At 34.6% G+C, this 21504-nt stretch overlaps 1 protein-coding gene across 1 annotated transcript in view; it reads right to left on the minus strand.

Moving 5' to 3' along the window:
* RB1 (RB transcriptional corepressor 1) overlaps positions 1–21504 on the minus strand; it is a 154868-nt gene that overhangs the window by 118655 nt on the left and 14709 nt on the right. Inside the window, exons 3-4 of the mRNA XM_047723407.1 lie at positions 10075–10190; positions 6454–6573 (exon numbers count right to left, since the gene is read on the minus strand). Coding sequence (XP_047579363.1) covers positions 6454–6573; positions 10075–10190 — 236 coding nt within the window. The remainder of the gene's footprint in view (positions 1–6453; positions 6574–10074; positions 10191–21504) is intronic.

A 21504-nucleotide genomic window follows, 5' to 3' on the forward strand; every position in this document is an offset into this window, starting at 1 on the left:
CCTAGGACAGAGCCCCGCATTGGGCACCCTGCTCGGCGGGGAGTCTGCTTCTCTTTCTCCCCCTGCTCCTCTACCCCACTCATGTTCTCTCTCTCACTCACTGTCTCTCAAATAAATAAATAAAATCTTTAAAAAAAAAAAAAGAAGAAAATTACTATCTTATAATAAAAAGCTGGTAGTATCAAGAAAGAATTTTTATATAGAAAAGATGTTTAATGTCTGATGCAGTTTTAAATTATTTTGTAACTTAATGTAACTCATAATAAAATGCCGTCATACAGTAAAAGATAATTGCATTCATTATAAATCTGCTCAAATGGTACCACAAGCAGTTGCAGCTATTGAACACCTAAAATGTGGCTAGTGCAAATGTAGTTGTGCTATAAATGTAAATTACACACCAAAGTATTCAAAAATACTTAGTATAAGAAAAAAAGTAAAATATTTCATTTATAAGTTTCATGTTCTTATTAAAATATAACTCATATGAAATAAAATTTTAAAGTGTATAAATTCAGGGGTGCCTGGATGGCTCAGTGGGTTAAAGCCTCTGCCTTTGGCTCAGGTCATGATCTCAGGGTCCTGGGATCGAGCCCTGCATTGGGCTCTCTGCTCAGCAAGGAGCCTGCTTCCCCCTCTCTCTCTCTGCCTGCCTCTCTGCCTACTTGTGATCTCTCTCTCTCTCTATGCCAAATAAATAAATTTTTGTAAAAGTGTATAAATTCAGTAATTTTTAGTATATTGACTTTGATTTGCAACCATCACTATCTAATTCCAGATATTTCCATCACCCCCATAACAAACCCTATACCTATCAACAGTACTCCCCATGCCGGGCAATCACTAAAAATTTACATTCTGTCTCTATGGATATGTCCGTTTGGACATTTCATACAATGAACTATATGGCCTTCTGTGTCTGGTTTCTTTCACTTAGCTTAATGCTTTCAAGGTTCATCCATGTTATAGCATGGATATTATAAATAATGTTGTTATAAATATTAGTGCTCGAATTTTTGTGTGAATGATACGTGTTGAAATATTTTTGGATATATGGGTTAAAAAAATGTTAAAATAAATTTCACTTATTTCTTTTAACTTTTTGTTATGCAGCTACCAAAATATTTAAAAGTCATGGCTTATGTTATTATATTTCTCTGTGACAGCATTAATGAACCTAAAAATAACTTTAAAAACTACCATTTATCAGCCATCAAAAAGAATGAAATCTTGCCAATTGCAATGAAATGGATGGAGCTGGAGAGTATTATGCTAAGCAGAATACGTCAGTCAGAGAAAGACAAACACCATATGATTTCACTCCTATGTGGAATTTAAGAAACAATACAGATGAACATAAGGGAAGGGATATAAAAAAAAAAAAGAGAGAGAGAGGGAAGCAAACCATAAGAGACTGTTAATGATAGAAAGCAAACTGAGGGTTGCTGGAGGGAAGGGGGGGGGTGAGGGATGGGCTAGACAGGATAATGGGCATTAAGGAGGGCACTTGTGATGAGCACTAGGTGTTACATGTAAGTGACAAATCACTTAAATTCTACTCCTGAAACCAGTATTATACTACCTGTTAACTAGCTAGAATTTAAATAAAAACTTAAAAAGCTACCTCTTTTTACACACTTAGTATGTGCTGAAAGGTGAGCTAACCAATAATACCATCTTACTTAATTCTCACAATTACCCTACAAGGAGAGTATTACTGGCTACATTTTAGATTAAAATTGAGGTTTAGAGAGATTAAGTAACATTTCCCTAGCTTACACAGTCAGTAAGTGACTGAATACTCATACTTAGATCTGTTTAGTTTTTTTAAAGTCACCATAATCACTATGGCATATTGCTATATCTACACACACACACAGTCTGCTCTGAAATGAATAGGCTTTGATGTCACAGTTAATTTTCCTAACTGTTCTTCAGTAAAGGTACAAATAAGATAGAAAAAAACTCTGCTAATTCACTTTAAGGCCAATAAGCACTAAATTATCTCATATAACAAGTTAATAAAAATTCTAAATCCCTTTTACAAAGGGCTGAATGATCTTTTAAGGCCAGATCTGACTGTCATTCCCAGCTTAAAATCATGCAATGATTCTATTGTCTGCAGGGCAAAGTCCAAGCTCACTAGCAGTCTGATCCCTTCCTACCTTTCAGCCATCAGCAATATCAAAGTACATCATCCTGCTGCTTTGCCTTTGGACACATGTAATCACTCTGCCTGGCAAGCTCAGTCCCAATTCCTCCACATTTTGTTTGGTGACTTCATCCTTAAACCTGTTCAGACGCTGCCTTCTCCTAAAGTTTTTCCTTGATCAAAAGCATCCCACAGGGATGCCTAGGTGGCTCAGTGGGTTAAGCCTTTGCATTCAGCTGAGGTCATGGTCCCAGGATCCTGGGATCGAGCCCCGCATCAGGCGTTCTGCTTAGCAGGGAGCCTGCTTCTCCCCCTCTCTCTGCCTGCCTCTCTGCTTACTTGTGATCTCTCTCTCTGTCAGATAAATAAAATCTTAAAAAAAAAAAAGCACCCCACAATAACCCTCCTTGCCCTTAAACACACACAATATTTTGCGCACTATGTAATTTCTACTTCTCACATAGAATCCTCTACAATAGAGCATCACATGCATCACTGCATTATTTTTATTAAAAAACATAATTTAGTTGCTATATTTACTATAATCATAGTGTCACTAGATGTTTTATGTCACTAACATATAGCTGAGTCACTTAGTTAAATGCTTTTTGTAATTTCTTAATTTATTTGCAGTAACAGCTGATAGCTAGCCTAAAATTGCTTAAGGAATATTCTACAAAATACTATTTCCAGAAGTTAATTGATATTAAATACATATAAACATATATTAGTAGTCTAATAATTTAGGAAATGATAAATTCAACAGATTCAACATATTTTATTATACACAACTTTTAAGAACCCTGGTTTGCAAATGTACAGTCTGACTCTTTAAGGGGGATATAGTATGTAAATTTTCCTAAACTGGGCCAGAAATTTTTTTGTTTTATAAACATTCCTGGAGGGGCACCTGGCTAGCTCAGTTGGTAGAACATGTGGCTCTTGATCTCTGGGTCAAGAGTTCAAGCTCCACATTGGGCATACTTAAGAAAAACAAAACTGAAAACATTAGTGGAAAGTTTACTGTTTATTACAGGTACTGGACTCAGCACCATCTGCATTATCTCATTTAGTACATTAAAAAACGTAACAGGGTAGCCACCATTATCAACTCAGTTTACACACGAGAAAACTAAGCAATAAAACTAAGCACTAAAACTAAGAACTAAAGTTAGGTAACTCACTTGTCCAAGATCTTACAGTACATGTTGGAGCCCAGAGTAGAATACGAATCTGTCGGACTCAAAAGATTCCATTCTCTTCAACATTAAACTGTACTAGAGCCTCTCTTTTTTGGTAGGGCATCATACTAGACTGTTGTAGAGAGAATTTTTGTGAACTCTAATTCTGAACTTTACTTGCTAATCTGAAATAACCAGTGTTTTACACTGGTATAAAGAAAAAAACATAGGGCACAGAGGGTAGGAAGAACTCAAATATTTCAGAATTACCCATATAATATTTGACTTTCTTTCTTTTCTAACTTCCTTTAGCCCCCAAAAGAATTGTAAATACAATGTATCACTAGAAGGTATGAAGGGTAAAGAGGTAAAGCAGAAATAAATATCCAAGTAGATTTCTGATCTCAGTGAAGCAAAAAACCTAGAAGTATCTAATTAAAATTATTATAGCAGGGGGAAAAAAAATCAGGACTGCACTCCAAGTCATTCTCACTAAAATTCTGTATCTAGAAATAACCTGATAATAATAGATTTTGAGGTACTAGTCTTTACAGAATAGATGTTTTAAAAAGATTTTTTATTTTATTTATTTGACAGACAGAGACCACAAGTAGGCAAAGAGGCAGACAGAGAGAGAGGAGAGAGGAGGAAGCAGGCTCCCTGCTGAGCAAAGAGCCCGATGCCGGGCTCGATCCCAGAACCCTGGGATCATGACCTGAGCTGAAGGCAGAGGCTTTAACCTACTGAGCCACCCAGGCGCCCCCAGATAGATTTTTTAAAAATATTCGCTTAGAGACATTTTTGCTTAATATATTATACTGGTAACATATCCTCTTTAGAAATGTAAGTTACTCATACAAAACCCTGGTTAACATTTTGGTACTTCTTTTCCAGTTACTGTCATTCAATACATTAGTGTCAATACATTACTTTATTCAATAAATACAACCTCTTTCGGCAGTTATAAGCACAGTATATCCTGCTTTATTTATTCAGCATTAGAAGCATTTTTCTCATACCGTTCTAGTCCTCATCAAATTTTATATTTAATATTAGAACCATTTTTGCAGATTGTTAATATTCCTTAGCAAATTTTATCTTTATAATATTTAGTGTTTAGATTATATTTATATCTTACTCTTTACTGAATAAATAGGTTGTTTCCAGCTTTTCATTGGTTTAAGTAATATTATGATAAAAATCTCTAAAGCTGGGCGCCTGGGTGGCTCAGTGGATTAAGCCGCTGCCTTCGGCTCAGGTCATGATCTCAGGGTCCTGGGATCGAGTCCCGCATCGGGCTCTCTGCTCAGCAGGGTGCCTGCTTCCCTCTCTCTCTCTCTCTGCCTGCCTCTCCGTCTACTTGTGATCTCTCTCTGTCAAATAAATAAATAAAATCTTTAAAAAAAAAATCTCTAAAGTTTTTTTGTATTTAAGATAACATTCTTAGGATAAGTTCCAAGATATGAGTTAAAAGGCCATAAACAACTTTAAGGGACAGAAGCATTCAGAAAAGTCCCAGTTAGGTTTAAAAAAAAAAAAAAAAGGAGGAAAAAATTATATATACCACATAATTTACATAAAACAATATCCAAAAGAAAGAAATATTCTAAACATGAAAACTAGTTATCTCCAGTATTAAAACTTAGGGTGATTCATATTTTGTATATGCTCTTCTGTATTTTCCAGGTGCTTTATAATTAGTCTACATTCCTTGTACAAATTAATTATTATAATTTAAAAAATCCTTTTTTTCCTGTGCAAATAGACTTTACTCAAGAAAAGACAAAAGAAAATAATGATGGCCAATGTGACCTTATTACAATTAAAAATGAGGAGCAAGAAAAATTCCCTCAAAAGCCCTAGGCCAATCTTGATTTTTCTCTCACTTTTCTTATCCTCTATCACACCACTGAAGTTTTAGTGGCATATCAACCAAAAAGAAGCAAAGAGAAAACAGAAGCATCCTTCTGAGAAGGATATGTATGTATCTATCTATCTACATACTCATCAGCTCTATCTACATACTCATTCTCCCCAGAATATTTAAAAACATGCCTCTTCTCTGTTCTCCCTTTACAATTGTTTGGTTAGCTAAAGTATTAAATCTTATATATTCTCAACCAAGTGAAATGAGCTCCAAAATAAACAAAGTAACAGCCACATGCCAGACTTGGCATTTTACCAGTGGCAGTGGAGAACTGGATGAAAAGTGTATTAAAAACTTAACCTGGGGCACCTGGGTGGCTCAGTGGGTTAAAGCCTCTGCCTTCGGCTCAGGTCATGATCCCAGGGTCCTGGGATCGAGCCCCACATTGGGCTCTCTGCTCGAGGGGGAGCCTGCTTCTTCCACTCTCTCTCTGCCTGCCTCTTCTCCTACTTGTGATTTCTGTCAAATAAATAAAATCTTAAAAAAAAAAAAAAAAAAAAAAACTTAACCCGGGGTGTCTGTGTGGCTCAGTGGGTTAAGCCTCTGCCTTCGGCTCAGGTCATATCTCAGGGTCCTGGGATCAAGCCCCACAATGGGCTCTCTGCTCAGCGGGGAGCCTGCTTCCCTGTCTCTCTCTGCCTGCAGTTCTGCCTACTTGTGATCTCTCCGTCAAATAAATAAATAAAACCTTTAAAAAAAAAAAGAAACTTAGAAAAAAAACCTAACCCAAGTTTATCTGAATTTCATCTTTCTCCCAGTTAAACAGTAATGAAAAGTCTCCTAAACTACCATTGAGAATACAAATCATAGCTTGGCAGTATAGGTCGTGTACACCTTCTACTACCAGCATGTTTTCCTTTTTCTGAACTAAGTAACACCATTAGGAAGAAGTTTAAATTTAGGTCACTCTTCCATTGAAAACTGGAAGTCTCTGGTAGAGAAGAGTAAAGTCTTCAAGTTTGTTAAAACAAATAAGAAATACGAAAGGACAGTATAAAAATTTTGGAGGAAACATTCAGAATGCATATGACTGGATAAAAAAGAAAGCTAAGAACCAATAAAAAACTAATAGCAAAAGGAACAAATCTAAGAGGTAATAACCAATAACTTTACTAAATATATTTCCCAGATGGAATCTAATTGATAGTAACATGCAAAACTGGGGCATAATCCTAATAAAACTTTTACTTTACCTTTCTAATTTGCTGTAGAGCGCACATAATACATTATACTTCTTCAACAGTCTCGACATAGCATTATCAACCTTGGTACTGGTATCAATTTCTTTTAGTAAATCAAAGAATCTGCAGACACTACAAAGAAAGGAATAGAAAAAAGTGAATCTGTAACTGAAAAAATTCATTTTATTTCATTTTCAAAGCAAAGACATTTTAATCCAGAAGTTCATTAGCTCCATACCAAATCACTATTATATTCTTTTGAAGGAATTATTTTTTGTATTTTACTAGTTTGAAGAGTAAAAGTCAACTACCTTCAACCCTATATGTGTATACCTATGCCTACATCTATTTGTACCAAAAAAAAAGGTTGTTATGATAGACATATACATACATATTTATTTCTACACCCACCTATATGCTTTGAAAACCATAAGTTCACATCAATTTATCCAATTCCAACATAAAGTTTCCCTTTCCAAATTTATCTCTTCTTTGACAGTAAGAAAGCTGTGATCCATTTATCTTTATTTACTCACTTAATCACCCTGCATGTAACTACCTTCCATCTCTGAAGTTACCCACTCTCCCACGTGGGCACTCTCATCTGCTCAGACTGACTCCCCATCCTAGACTGTCCCGACCCCTCCACATGGACAGCTTCCTCACCCTAGTAATGTTCTGACTCCCCAGCCCAGACTGCATTCACTTCGCATGTGGTCTGGCTACTCACACACCCTGCTTGGTCTCTGACACTGTACACCAAACAGCACATTTCAGGGCCCTCATCCCCAACCATATCCATGTGAATGCCCTCCTCATCAAACTTGGGTTCTAACATTCTTCTCTGCACCCCATGCTCTCTCCTACCACAGATGCACATACGTACTTTCTTCAACCACTAATGGTTTTAGGGCTGAATTATTGGGGAAGGGAAAAGAAAAACTGATTAAAATTTTTAGGTTGTTTAAATAATGACTTTAAATCATTTTTTATTGTTTTCTATAAAAATTAATCTGTTTGAAATATTAATACATCCATTTCTTGCTAATAAAAAATAGGGCACTAAACACAGCAATCATCAACTGCAACACACACAATTTGGAATTATACCAAAACAGCTAAATGAACTCAAGGGTAGTCACCAGACCCTCCCATATGCTCTCAGCAACTAACAAGTTATAGGCTTCATTCTAAAAAATGGGCGGGACCACTCAGACATTCATCTCAAGAACTATAAAATAGAAGCTTCAGCTAATCAGCAGTGAACAAAGAACCTAAGAGACGGTTGTTAAAGTACTCGTGACATAGAAGGGACTGGGGCAGCCATGACAAGCTACACTGAACAGCAAATAAAGAAGTAGAAATGATATGGAGTAGATGTTCATGATGCTGCTCACAAGAGAAAAGAGAATGGAGTAAATGCTAGATACCTTCAAAGAAAAATAAAACAACCTCAAAAAAGCATCTATTCAAGAAGCACACTCAGTTCCGGTTTTTATGAGATATATGGCAATACCTATGGGACACCATGTAAACTGAATTATTACTACAAAGCCACCTTTTTCTAGGGGTAACTTAAGTGAGTCTCTATTCCTTCTGCAGCCCCGCTCTGAAGGAAAAAAGAGAAGAGGGAAGACTACAGAGAGGAAAAGCAGGCATAAAAAGCCATGATTAAGACACGCAAATCTAAAATAACTACTTATTCTATAGCACTGCTCTATGGATTGATATCTTATTATCCGTCCACAAGTAAGTAAGTACAGAAATTCAGAGTAAGCATTTAAAAACTTTTATGGCAATTTAACACTAATGTCGTGCCTGCTGAATATAATAGTAAAAAGTTTGGTCCTGCAGTTAGTATAATTTTTTTCTTTCGTTTTTCTGGTAATTAATTTATATTATTTATTTTTTAAATGTCAGTCCATGACATACTGAAAAAAAATCCTTTACTGAAGCACATTTAAGCAGCAGTGGTCTAGATACCATTCCTGGATAGTTATTAGAACAAAGAGATGACCTAAGAAAAAGTTGTAACAAATATATTATTGTATTTATTGTACAGAGATTATTTATGACATGCCCAATTATAATTGTTGCTCCATTCAGGAAAAAGTTCAGGAAAAACTTTGCCAGGAAAATTCTTTCATCTTAGAGATAAAAGATGTAATAGCCTTTCTGTCATATTCATTTAGTAATCTAGAAATAGCTTTGTAACACTGTATTACAGACATCTGTTTAATTTTACCCTTCCCACTGGCATGAGTTTCTTAAAGTCAGAGACTATTTCCCACCTCTATATCATTAGAATCTAGCACAGTATCACAGAGCCTAACAGCTCTTTAAGTTTTCTTTCCTTTCTTTTTTTTTTTTGCAGGGAAAGGGCACGGAGAGGTGGTCTACAGTAGGAAAGAGATCAAGACCTCATCAGTACCTATGGTTAAGTTATAAGCACAGACTACATGAACTACTTACTTTTCTATTCATTATAAGTTATTTAATTCTCATAATTCTATAAAACAGCTCACAGATGAGGAACTTAAACAATAAAGCTAAGCCATCTGCTCTAGGTCATTTAGCTTATAAAACAACAGAGACCCATTAAACCCGCTGCATCTTAACCAAAACATTCATATCATTTTCAATCCTCTAGGCCACTGAAACATCTACTGCATGAATGTATAAATTAATGCAGAAATTTACTTATATAATTTTCAGTAAAAGGATTTACTGAAATTACTTATATAATTTAACTTATATATTATATAACATATAATATAAATTAATGCAGAAATTTACTTATATAATTACTTGTATAAATTTTACTGAAGTCTCTGAGATTCTAATTCTAATTCAGTAGGTTAAAATATGACTATACAAGTTCTTTGTTTCCACATTTTATTTAGAGGTAGTAAGAAAAAGAGTCACTGAAAAATGCGGCAATTTACTTCACTTCAATAAAATACTAATTATGTTTAATTCTAGATGATTTTATCCAAGAAGAAATATATACTACTATCTTTCTAGTAAAATTATTTACTGTTACATTTTGTAAAATGCTGCAAATGAATGACTAGATGTCGCACAAAGCTGCTCAAGATAAAGTTCAGGAGTTATTGGAAACAAATTTTAAATTCTTCTTATAAGTATAAGGTTTATAAGCTCAACAACAAACAATTATTTGAGTAATTATGGAAACTCAACTGGATATACAGTCTCAAAAAGTATATAATTACGCATGTGTTACATTAAGTAATATTAAACATTAATAAATGTTAACTAAATTCCTTCTAGACTCCCACAACTTTTATAAAAATTTTAATCTAATAACCCTACTTTATAAACCCTTGCTCTTTTTTTCCACTTCCTCAATAGCTATAATTAGAAAGTTCTAGAGAGTGAGAGACATGATGAAAAATTTCCCAGGATACAAAATTCTTGAGGAACTATATCATAAATACACATTCATTAAGGCTCCATGAACCTTAGGTTGAAGGAGACTTGGGTTGACCTAAGTCCTTTAAGTGTTATTTAATTTTAGCATTTCTCACTAGTTCCCTAAATTCTATTTAAGAGGAAAGTTCAGAAATACTTTTCTTTGATGGCAGAGGCCTATATTGATATAAGAAATTTTACCTGGTTTCTATGTTTTTCTGTAGCTCAGTAAAAGTGAATGGCATCTCATCTAGATCAACTGCTGCAATAAAGATACAGATTCCCCATAGCTCCTTTTTCCTTTGAACATAACCTTCCTGCGTACAAAAAAAAAAAAATTCAAAAATTTCATTAATCATTCACACACTGGATACCATATTAAAATTGTATTATATGATAATTTTTTTCTTATTCAATATAAACTTGTTTTTAAATCCTTATGATGGCATATACTCTAAAGCATTTAATTCTAAACTAATCAACAACACTTAAATTTTACATTTAAGTAAAAAAAATTACTAGAAAGATCACAAAAGTTAAATTACAACTTACTGTGAAAAATTTAGGGTCTTCTCTGAAGTAAATACTTCCATTTTTATTTCATTTTATTTTTTAAAGATTTTATTTATTTATTTGACAGAGAGAGAGATTACAAGTAAGCAGAGAAGCAGGCAGAGAGCAAGGGAAGCAGGCTCGAGGCTGAGCAGAGAGCCCAATGTGGGGCTCGATCCCAGGACCCTGAGACCATGACCTGAATCAAAGGCAGAGACTTAACCCACTGAGCCACCCAGGCACCCCAACACTTTCATTTTTAAATAATCCAATGTCCTCATAGCCAACTTAAAAGACTTTCGATTTTATTATATATATTGGTTTTTTAAAAAACAAGGCTACTTTCTAATTATCCTCCTTTTGCTCTGATTTACTTCTGTTTTTTAAAGACATTTATTTTTATTTTATTTATTTATTTATTTATTTAAGATTTTATTTATTTATTTGACAGAGAGAGACATAGCAAGAGCAGGAACACAAGCAGGGGGAGTGGGAGAGGGAGAAGCAGGCTTCCCACCAAGCAGGGAGCCCGATGTGGGGCTGGGATCAGGACCTGAGCCAAAGGCAGACGCTTAACGACTGAGCCACCCAGGTGCCCTTAGGAGGCCAATGCTTTATCCATTAGGCTACTGGGGCCCAGGTGCCCTTAAAGACATTTATTTTTAGAGAGAGAGAGCTCACACATGTGTATATGTGAGCACAGGAGGGACAGAGGAGAGGGAGAAAGAATCTCCAAACAGACTCCCTGTTGATGGCAGAGCCTAACATGGGCTTAATACCGGGACCCTGAGATCATGACCTGAGAAGAAATCAAGAGTCTGTCGCTTAACTCACTGAGCCACCCAGGAGCCCCTGATTCATTCATTTTTTAAACAATCTATGGACTCAGGTATTTTTTAACCTTGTGAAACTCATATCCCTCAGTGCCATTATTGCCTTCTTTGTGAAGTGGAAATAATAATAAATATCTCACTTTAAGAATTAAATGTAATTATACACATAAGGCCCTTAGCATAATGCCTGACATATAATTAGTACTTGATGAGTGGTAGCTATGATTATCATTTAAAATATTTTTATTATAATTTTGCTATCATTACCTTTTCCCCTAGAAATATGTATTACTTTCTAAATATGTAAGATTTATAGATAAAATTTGATTACATTAAATTGAAAATAAAAGAAATACCAAATTATCTGATGTTCTATTACAAAACTGGAACTATTTGCTTACTCTTAATTGGATGTTATAATAGAACCGAAAAGTATGTGATACAAATTTACATTGTTTTGAAATCTCAATTATACATAAGCTTTAAGAAAAGAATTATCCTGGGGCACCTAGGCGTTAAGTCAGTTAAGTCAGTTAAGCAGCCGACTCTTGGTTTCAGCTCAAGTCAGGATATCAGGGTCAGGATTCTCTCTCTCTCTCTCCCCCTGCCCCCCGCCCCAGCTCACAGTCTCTCTCTCTCTCTCTCTCTTTCTCAAATAAATAAATAAATAAATATTTTAAAAAGTTATTCTGGATTATCAAATTTTTAAAAATATTTTTAGTTGTTTATCAGAGAGAGAGTGAGGACAAGCAGGGAGAGCAGCAGGCAGAGGGAGAACAGGCTGCCAGCCAAACAAGGAGCCCAGTGTAGGCCTGGATCCCAAGACCCATGATCATGACCTGAGCCAAAGGCAGATGTTCAACCAACCAAGCCACCAAGGCGTTCCTGGATTATCAAATTTCATTGACAACAAAAAGTTTATCATTTTCCAACTCTAAACTTCTCCTTAATTTTAGCTACTTAGAAAATAAAATATTTTTATTAAGTTTTTATTTTAATTCCAGTACAGCTAACATACAATGCTATATTACTTTCAGGTACACAATATAGTGATTCAGCACTTCCACACATCACCCTGTGCTCATCAGGACAAGGGCACTCCTTAATCTCCATCACCTATTTCACACCCAGCCCCTCACCTACCTTCCCTCAGTAGCCATCAATTTGTTCTCTATAGTTAAGGGTGTGTTTCTTGGTTGTCTTTTTTTTTCCTTTGCCTGTTTTGTTTCTTAAATTCCACAATATGCAGATATCGGTTGCATTTCTATACAAATCTTTTAAAACTTATAACTATATATCCACTAAAATTATTAAAAAGTCAGACAATATCAAAGGTTGATGAGGATGTAGAGCAAGGAATACTCAGACACAACTGGTGACCATGTGAAATGGTACAACCGTACTGAAAAACAAGTTTGGCAAGTTCTTATACCATTAAGTATAAACTTTCCATAATACTTAGCAATACCACTCCCAGATAGACCGATTTCTTCCAAGAGAAGTGGAATTCTTTCCATTTGTACATGAATCTTACTAGCAGCTTCAATCATAAAAACCAAAAAACTAGAAACAACCCAATATCCAAAAACAGGTGATCAGATAAACTGTGGTATATCCATATAATGGAATGTTATTCAATAATAAAAAGGAAAAGTACAAATAAACACAACATAGATAAATCTCAAAATTACTACATGGAGAAAAAGAAGCCAGAGAAAACAGGATACATCCTGTATACTGTGGGATTCCTTTCCTACAAAATTCTAGAAGAGGCAAAATTAATCTTTAATGGCAAAAAGTAGACCAGTGGCTGCATAGGAACAGGAATGGAGATGTGTGAGGAATCACTACAAAGGAGAAGGAGAAAACTTTCTGGAGTAACCAAAAATTTCTATATCTTAATTTATGGTGGTAATTACATGGCTGAACGCATTTGTTAAACTTAATGAAGTATTCACTCAAAACTGGTTGACTTTAGTATCTGTAAATTATGCTTCAATAAATTTGATTTTTGAAACTATGTTATATAACTATTATTTCTGAAAATGAACAAAGTCTATATAGCTCGACTGTTATAATGACTAATAAGTATATTACGTTTTAATAAAATGAACATCAACTTTTGTGTATGTGCTTATATTAAATATATTAATATATTTATTAATATATTAATAATATATTATTTATATTTATTAATATAATAAAATATATTAATATATTTTGTGCTTATTTCTTATGTTTTTGGCTTGCATCCTAGCTCTCAGGCTATCACCTGTTAAACCTAACTGCCCTCAATATGTCTACTTTCAGGAACTGTAATTTTTTTTTTAATGTTTTAAAAGTTGAGAAATGAAGTAACTAAAGTTGTTAAAAGGAGAACATTGTTTGCTCATTTTTTAAAAACAACAGATTTTATTAGGACATAGCCAATACAATTCAACACACGTTCACTGAAATGATAAAATGCCTAAATGAAATGTTCTATAAATAGGTTCGGATTTTTAAGGACCTAAGGAATTTTCCTACAAGCAAAACGTATGACCGTTATTTCAGATAGATTTATAAAGCTTGCTGTTGTTGCTGTTGTTGTTCTAGCTACATTTCAATTAACTCTTTTTTGGATAAAGTTTTTTCTTCTTGATACACATTTATCTATGGAAGAAAAATAAATGTTACTTTTAAACCTCAGACCATTAAATATTAAATATGTCAGAGAGAACCGTATAACCGTATAACGTATAACCGTGTAACAGATGAATTAGATTATTCATCTATAAGCAAATATTTTTGTGTATCTATGCAAAGGAAATGGTCAGTTTTCAACTAGAAGATTCCTAGAAGTAGACTTTCTGGACACACACACACACACACACACACACACACACACACCCAAACAGGTACACACAAGAAAGGCTTATAGTTTAGTTATAACAAATAACATTGACTTAGTCTGATTTTATACCTAGTTGCCACCGAGATTTGCTAGATGGAAAAAATTTACAAAGCCAGAAAGATTAGAATTGACTACAAAATCCTACTCTATAATTACTTTGTTCGCTTTTTAAAACAGCAGATTATATTAGGACACAGACACCACAATTTAACACAAAGTTATTTGATATGATAAATGCTTAAATGAAAAGCATCAGTTTAAACACTAAACTACACTAAAATCATCTTTACCTTCATATAGGCTTCTTTGTACCTTCCTTTTTGTTTTTTTAGTATCCTCCAAAATTTGACATCTCTAATAATTTCTTAAGAAATATTCATTATACAACTGCCATAGTTATGACTCTGGGGAACACAATGGTGAAAACAAAACAAAACAAAAAAATTCTGTATCTTCCTGGAACTTACATTCTCTTATTTAAGAACATGGATTTTGGTGTCAAAACACTCAAGAGTTTGAATGCATATTTGAGTTGTGTAACTGTGGGCAACTTGTTTAAATCCAATAAAGACTCAATTTCTATGAAAATAGTAATGACAGTAATAGTGTCTGGTCATAGAATCACCACAAAAATTAGCAGTGAGCATGCTCTTAAGTAATCAGTCAGTTTGGTGCCTGGCATTGTACCTACTGAATCAGAATTAATTATCAGCAGCAGCATTACCATTATCAGTGAATCTAGCACTCATTCCACTACACCATAGTGGTCTCAATACCACTCACTATCTGATCTTCTCTATACCATAAATATCCAACCTTGGGAATAATGGATGTGTGTGTGTGTGTGTGTGTGTGTGTGTGTGTGTGTACGTTTAGGAAATTGGTTTTATTGATCCCTAGCCCCAGGCAATCACTGAACTGATTTTAATTCCTTTTCCAGAATGTCATACAAATGGAATCATATGGTTTGTAGTCTTTTTTGTCGGGCTTCTTTCAAGCTTCTTTCAGGCTTCTTAGCAAGCTTCTGAGGATTTATCTATACTATTATATCTATCAGTATTTATTCCACTTAATTTCTGAATGTACTCCATTGTATGAATATACCACAATTTGTTTATCCATTCTAACAGCTGAGTACATGTGTTATAAATAATGCTACTAACCTTAACCCTAAATATCCAACTATAGGTCTTTAAATGGATATATGTTTTCATTTCTTGAGCAAATACCTAGTTGGGGAACAGCTAAGTTCTATGTTAAAAATTAGTTTAAGTTTATAAAAAACCAACAAACTGTTTTTCCAATGTTTGTTGCTTGTTTTCTAGCCATCCTAATATGTGTGTAGTGGTACATTTTCCCAAGGACTAATGATCCCAGAGTCTGCTTCTCCCGCTGACCTCTCTCCTCTCATGCTTGCTCTCTCTCTCTCTCTCAAATAAATAAATAAAATCATTAAAAAAAAAAAGAGCAAAAATAGTGGGAAAACCTAAATATCTTAAAATAGAATATTTAAATAAATTGTGATGGAGCTCTATCACACAATGATATAAAACCCTTAAAATATTTCAAAGATTATAAGGAAACAGGAAAATATCAAAGATATGTTAAGAGGGAAAAAAAACCCCACCAAAATTCAAAATTCTGAGTATATTTTGATTACAATTTTGTGAAAATTTTTAAAAAGGGAAAGCAAAAATATATCAAAATGTTAATTATTATCTCTACATGGTAGGATTACAAATGATTTTCATTTTATTCATTATTCCTAGATACATTTTCTAAATTACTACAATTATAGTAGGAAAGTCACTAAAATTAAAAAGTGCTAGGGGCACCTGGGTGGGTCAGTCAGTTAAGCCTCTGCCTTTGGCTCAGGTCATGATCTCAAGGTGTTAGGATTGAGTCAGCCCTGCAACCGGCTCCCTGCTCAGCAGAGGCTTTCTTCTCCCTCTCCCTCTGCCTGCTGCTCCCCCTGCTTGTGTGCTCACACCTGCGCTCTATCAAATAAATAAATAAAACCTTAAAAATAAATAAATTAAATAAAAACGAATAAATAAGTGCTAAATTTATACAAAGCAATAAACAGAAAAAGTAGGAATACTAAAAAAGAAAAATCTTAAAGATATTAAAACATTAATTACCTATCTTATAGTTTAAATCAAAATCTACAATCGGGGGCGCCTGGGTGGCTCAGTGGGTTAAGCCGCTGCCTTCGGCTCAGGTCATGATCTCGGGGTCCTGGGATCGAGTCCCACATCGGGCTCTCTGCTCGGCAAGAAGCCTGCTTCCCTCTCTCTCTCTCTCTGCCTTCCTCTCCGTCTACTTGTGATCTCTCTCTGTCAAATAAATAAATAAAATCTTTAAAAAAAAAAAATCTACAATCGACATTTGAAGAGGCTACCTGTTAAGGTAGCATTTAGTTTAGTGCACTTGAACCACCCTAATGATAACCCCCAGTTGATGATGACATGTACTTGCTGCTTTAAAATGCACTAACTTACAAAAGAGCTCCACCATGTGGTAACACAAATCATCTTGGAGGCATCAGAAAATTATCTTACCTATCGTAACTTAACATGAATTTAAACTGAATTTTGAAAGTTAAAAATACTAGCCATGGGCAAGATGAAAATAAGCCATAAGAAATTTGCTTTTGGGCACCTGGGTGATCAGTCAATTAAGCATCTAACTTCAGCTCAGGTCATGATCTCGGGGTCCTGAGATGGGGGGGGGGGGGAGTGTGTTCAGGCTTTACACTCAGCAGGGAGTCTACTTCTCCCTCTTCTTCTGCCCATCCCCCTGCTTGTGTGTGCTCATGCCCTCTCTTTCTCTTGCTCTCAAATAAAGAAATAAAATACTTTTTAAAAAAGAAATATACTTTCTAACTCACGGTCAGTAGGACACATCCTTACTCTTGACTCACAGGATTGTAACCAGTGATTAACAATAAGGTTACAAATTAAATATATTACAGGAATATAATAATATAATAGAGGACTGTAGGCAATAAGAGCTGTCTTTATCTTCTACTCTTGGATTTCCTCCTCACCAAGGTTATATGTAGGAACCAAAGGGATAACAGACCAATATGTCAGAAAATCCCACCTCTCTCACTTGTGTAATAATGGCTGACAGCAGTTAGTGTTAAATACATTCTTTGATGTGCTCAGAAGTAAAAGTCAAGAGTGGCTTAGCCAAGAAAAGGAATGCAAAAGCTAATCTTACTTGTACTCAATCACATTTGTGATACAACACACAGGAGTAAACAACAGGTGAATCAGCCATGGAGTTACACAATGCCCTTGTGAGGAGAGAGTTGACTCCACTAACAGAAAAGTAAGTACCTAACAAGTTCAGATTTACCTGACCCACTGCCCAAGAGATGGGGCTCCCTCCCTTAAGAATTTCTAGAGAACTCAGTGGATAGGAGTATCTCAACATTCAACTGAACTGTGATTTACTTATTTATTTGTCCATATCTCAACCAGTCTATATACATCTGGAAGGTAAAACAGTTCTACCTAATTCATTGCTATAACCCCAAGAGCTTAGTGAAGTATCCAGCACTAACTTCGCATTACGTATGTATTTTTTTTAAAAAGCAGTACTAATAGCTATACCCCAATATAGAATGGAATAGCTTTTTTTCCCTTTAGTATGCTCAGAAAAACAAGCATCAATTCAATCACCAATACGAGGTATAAGGTAAGACAACTAGTTCTACTATAGTTTCTTCAACTCTCATTCATACATTGGTAACAACTAATGAGTACAAGCAAGAGTAACTCACACAAAGAAATGATACTACAGAACTCATTTTCTAAACAGGTGATAGATAACTGACCTGGAACTTGGTTTCTGGTCAAGCTGTCTGCTTAGTTTATTAAGTCAAAGCCCCAAAGGTGATCCCAGGAAGATATAACATAGGAGAGAAAACTGCCACCAAATGCAAACAGCTACTAATTAATTGGCTTTTCTGTAAAAGATCTATGAAACTGGTATCTACCACTCTTAGGAACAAGGTTAAAATACACTGAGGAGAGGGACGCCTGGGTGGCTCAGTTGGTTAAGCAGCTGCCTTCGGCTCAGGTCATGATCCCAGCGTCCTGGGATCGGGTCCCACATCGGGCTCCTTGCTTGGCGGGGAGCCTGCTTCTCCCTCTGCCTCTGCCTGCCATTCTGTCCGCCTGTGCTCGCTCTCTCTCCCTCTCTCTCTGACAAATAAATAAAAAAAAATCTTTAAAAAAAAAAATACACTGAGGAGAGAGATCATTCTGACAACTCGGATTGAATTTTATGGATAAAAGGATTCTTCCAAAGTTTGCACACCAACTCCTTCTTCCAATACTGCATATTCTACTTGAAAAAAGGAAAACATCAAATCAATAAATGAGTTGGCATTAGAATAAAAGAATCCCAAATTGGAAGGGAACCAAAAGAGATCACTGATCATCAAAGTCCTGTGTCTGGGAGTTTCTAGGGCTCCAAGTCATAAAATGATAATCTGGCAAATTTTTCAATATTTAAAAAAACTTAAGAAAACCCATATATCTACTTTCAATAAAGCCTCAGTTAATAAAATAGCCATCCAGTTACACAATGCCCTTGTGAGGAAGACACTTGTTAGAATGGGTATTTGTCACTTTTGTTAGAATTCAATGCAGCACAGTAACATAATTTACCTTTATGTTGATAAAAAGCATTGGCTGTCCGCTTTTATGTCTGAATAAAATTAGGAAAAATAAACAAACTTAATTTTTAAAAGTTTGGTAGACTTTCTGAAACGGAGCCAAGGTGGGGGAAGCTAATAATGAACGTTTGGTAGTTTTGAGTACAATATGATTCTGATTCAACTTACCTTAAAAAAAATAGTTTGTATGATGAGAAAATCAAAGCACATATAAAAGAGATAAATTAAAACAGGACTAGGATAAAGAATGTTTGATAAAATAATTCACTTCAAAACTCTCCTAAATACCTAAGTCTCATATAAACTTGATTATCTGTTTATAGCTGAATATGAAAGAGAGAAATAACTACCAATCTGAACATCAATAATTGTGAATACCACATCTTTAAAATTACAATGAGTATAAATAAGGAAAAATATTAATTTGTTGACAGATTATTTAACCATTTATTTCAAAGCAACTCCTGTTGACAACCTAGCACACTTGGAAGCCCATAATAATCTCAATGGTCATTTTAATCCTATTAATCCTATGGAAGAGTATTTGATGTATCCTTCTGGTATCTATTCCTAATTAGGTGGGACAAAATTCAGATCTGGCTCTATGTGGGGAATTGGGGGGGAGGGTAATTTTTTTAAAGATTTATTTATTCATTTGAGAGAGAAAGAGCACAAGTGGGAGGGGCAGAGGGAGAGAATCTGAAGCAGACTCTGAGCTGAGTGCAAAACCCTGTGTGGGCTCGATCTCACAACCCTGAGATCACGACCACAGCCAAAAATAAGAGCTAACGGCTTAATTGACTGCACCACTCAGGCACCCTGTGGGGCAAAGGTAATTTTTTAAAAAGAAATTCATTATGGCTGATTTTCAATAATTCATATCCCAAAATATACTAGAAAGGATTTTTTAAAAAATCTTAACTAAACTATATGTAATAAAATTAAAGAAAAAATATAAAATATAAGATAAAGAACTTGGGCATTCTGTGAAGCATAATTCTCTTATTAATTTTTTTTTTTATTTGACAGACAGAGATTGCAAGTAGGCAGAGAGTCAGGCAGAGAGATGGGGAAACAGTCTCCCTGCTAAGCAGAGAGTCCAATGTGGGGCTCGATTCCAGGACCCTGAGATCATGACCTGAGCTGAAGGCAGAGGCTTAACCCACTGAGCCACCCAGGCACCCCTCTCTTATTCATTTAATTATCAATAAATATTTATTAAATGCCTACAGTAACAAGCACATTTTAACTGCTAGTAATACATTAGTAAACAAAATAAGCATTCCTGTTTCCTGAAGCTGACACCTTAGGGGGAAGAGAAAGACAATAAGCAAAAATCAGTATAAATAAGTAAACTATATGCTGTTACAAAAATAACAGAGTAAAGTGGATAGAGAATTTGAGGGAGAAGTGAGGGCAGATTAACAGTATTAAACAGGGTGGTAGATCTCATTGGCAGAGTGAGATTTGAGCAGACTTTTATTTTATGAACAAAGACACAATCTATTAAATTTTGACCCAGAGGTTCCACTTCTAGAAATCTACACTACAGAAGTCTTCTTACTTGTGCATTAAATGTGGATATAAGGATATTCACTGCAGTTGTTTGCAGTATCAAATATTCAAAAACAAACTAAATCTTTATTATCAGGGGAGTACATAAGTAAATTATATGTCCATACAATGGAAAATACACCCACTAAAAATATCAAGCTAAACACAGAGGGTGAGGTGATGTTCAAGATACATTGCTACATGAGAAAAGCAAAGTAGAGAATAATGCAAAAACTAGAAACTTTTATTAGTTGCTTCTGGAGGGAAAAAGTATGTGTCTGGAGGATAGGAATGAGAGAAACTTCACTGTTTAATTTTTATTTCTCTTGAATCTTGAACCACATGAATCTATTGCCTATTCCAATAATAATAAATGGTAATAATAATCAATAGTAATTGTTTATTTATACTTCTAAAACAATTCATAAGACTTCAATTAGGTAAAACAAAAATCCTTATATCTATGTGGTGAGGTGGGAGGAGAAAGGATTGAAGGCAGAGAGCAAATAAAAACTTCACAATGGTTATCTCTACAGAGGTAGAGATAGAAAGAAGCCAATGGATATTCATTTTTTATTATTATAAAATGGGATTTCTTAAAAAGAAGCATATTTGACTTTTGAATATATATTTTTTCTCTGAAATTTTGAAAACAAAACATAAAAATGATAATTTTTAAAAAACAGGAAAAATGTTAGTATCTAAAAAACTGCATGTTATAATGCTTTGGATATAAGCATCCAAAATGATTGAAAGATTCATAGTGACCACAAAGTTAAATAAGTTAGTTCTCAGAAGAAGCCTAGTGGCTCTTCATTCAGAGATGAAGGTTAAATTCCTTGTATGGGTCCTCCAGAAGAAAGTACACTGCAGTAAAAAAATATTGGCCAACAGTGAAAACTTCTATGAAGGAAAAGCAATTTTTAAAACAGGCAGCCCAATTATATATTATTATTATAATTACACTATATATAATTATATATGAGACCTATATGAGTATTTCATGATTAAAGTTCATGATTAACTTTAATAATGTTATCTGATATATATATTAAGTATAAAGCACTAAATGATGGAAAAAATAGGAAAGAAACAGGTTAAGAAAGAGA

Source organism: Lutra lutra, chromosome 3 (genome assembly GCF_902655055.1).
Source record: "Lutra lutra chromosome 3, mLutLut1.2, whole genome shotgun sequence".
Taxonomy (NCBI): Eukaryota; Metazoa; Chordata; class Mammalia; order Carnivora; family Mustelidae; genus Lutra; species Lutra lutra.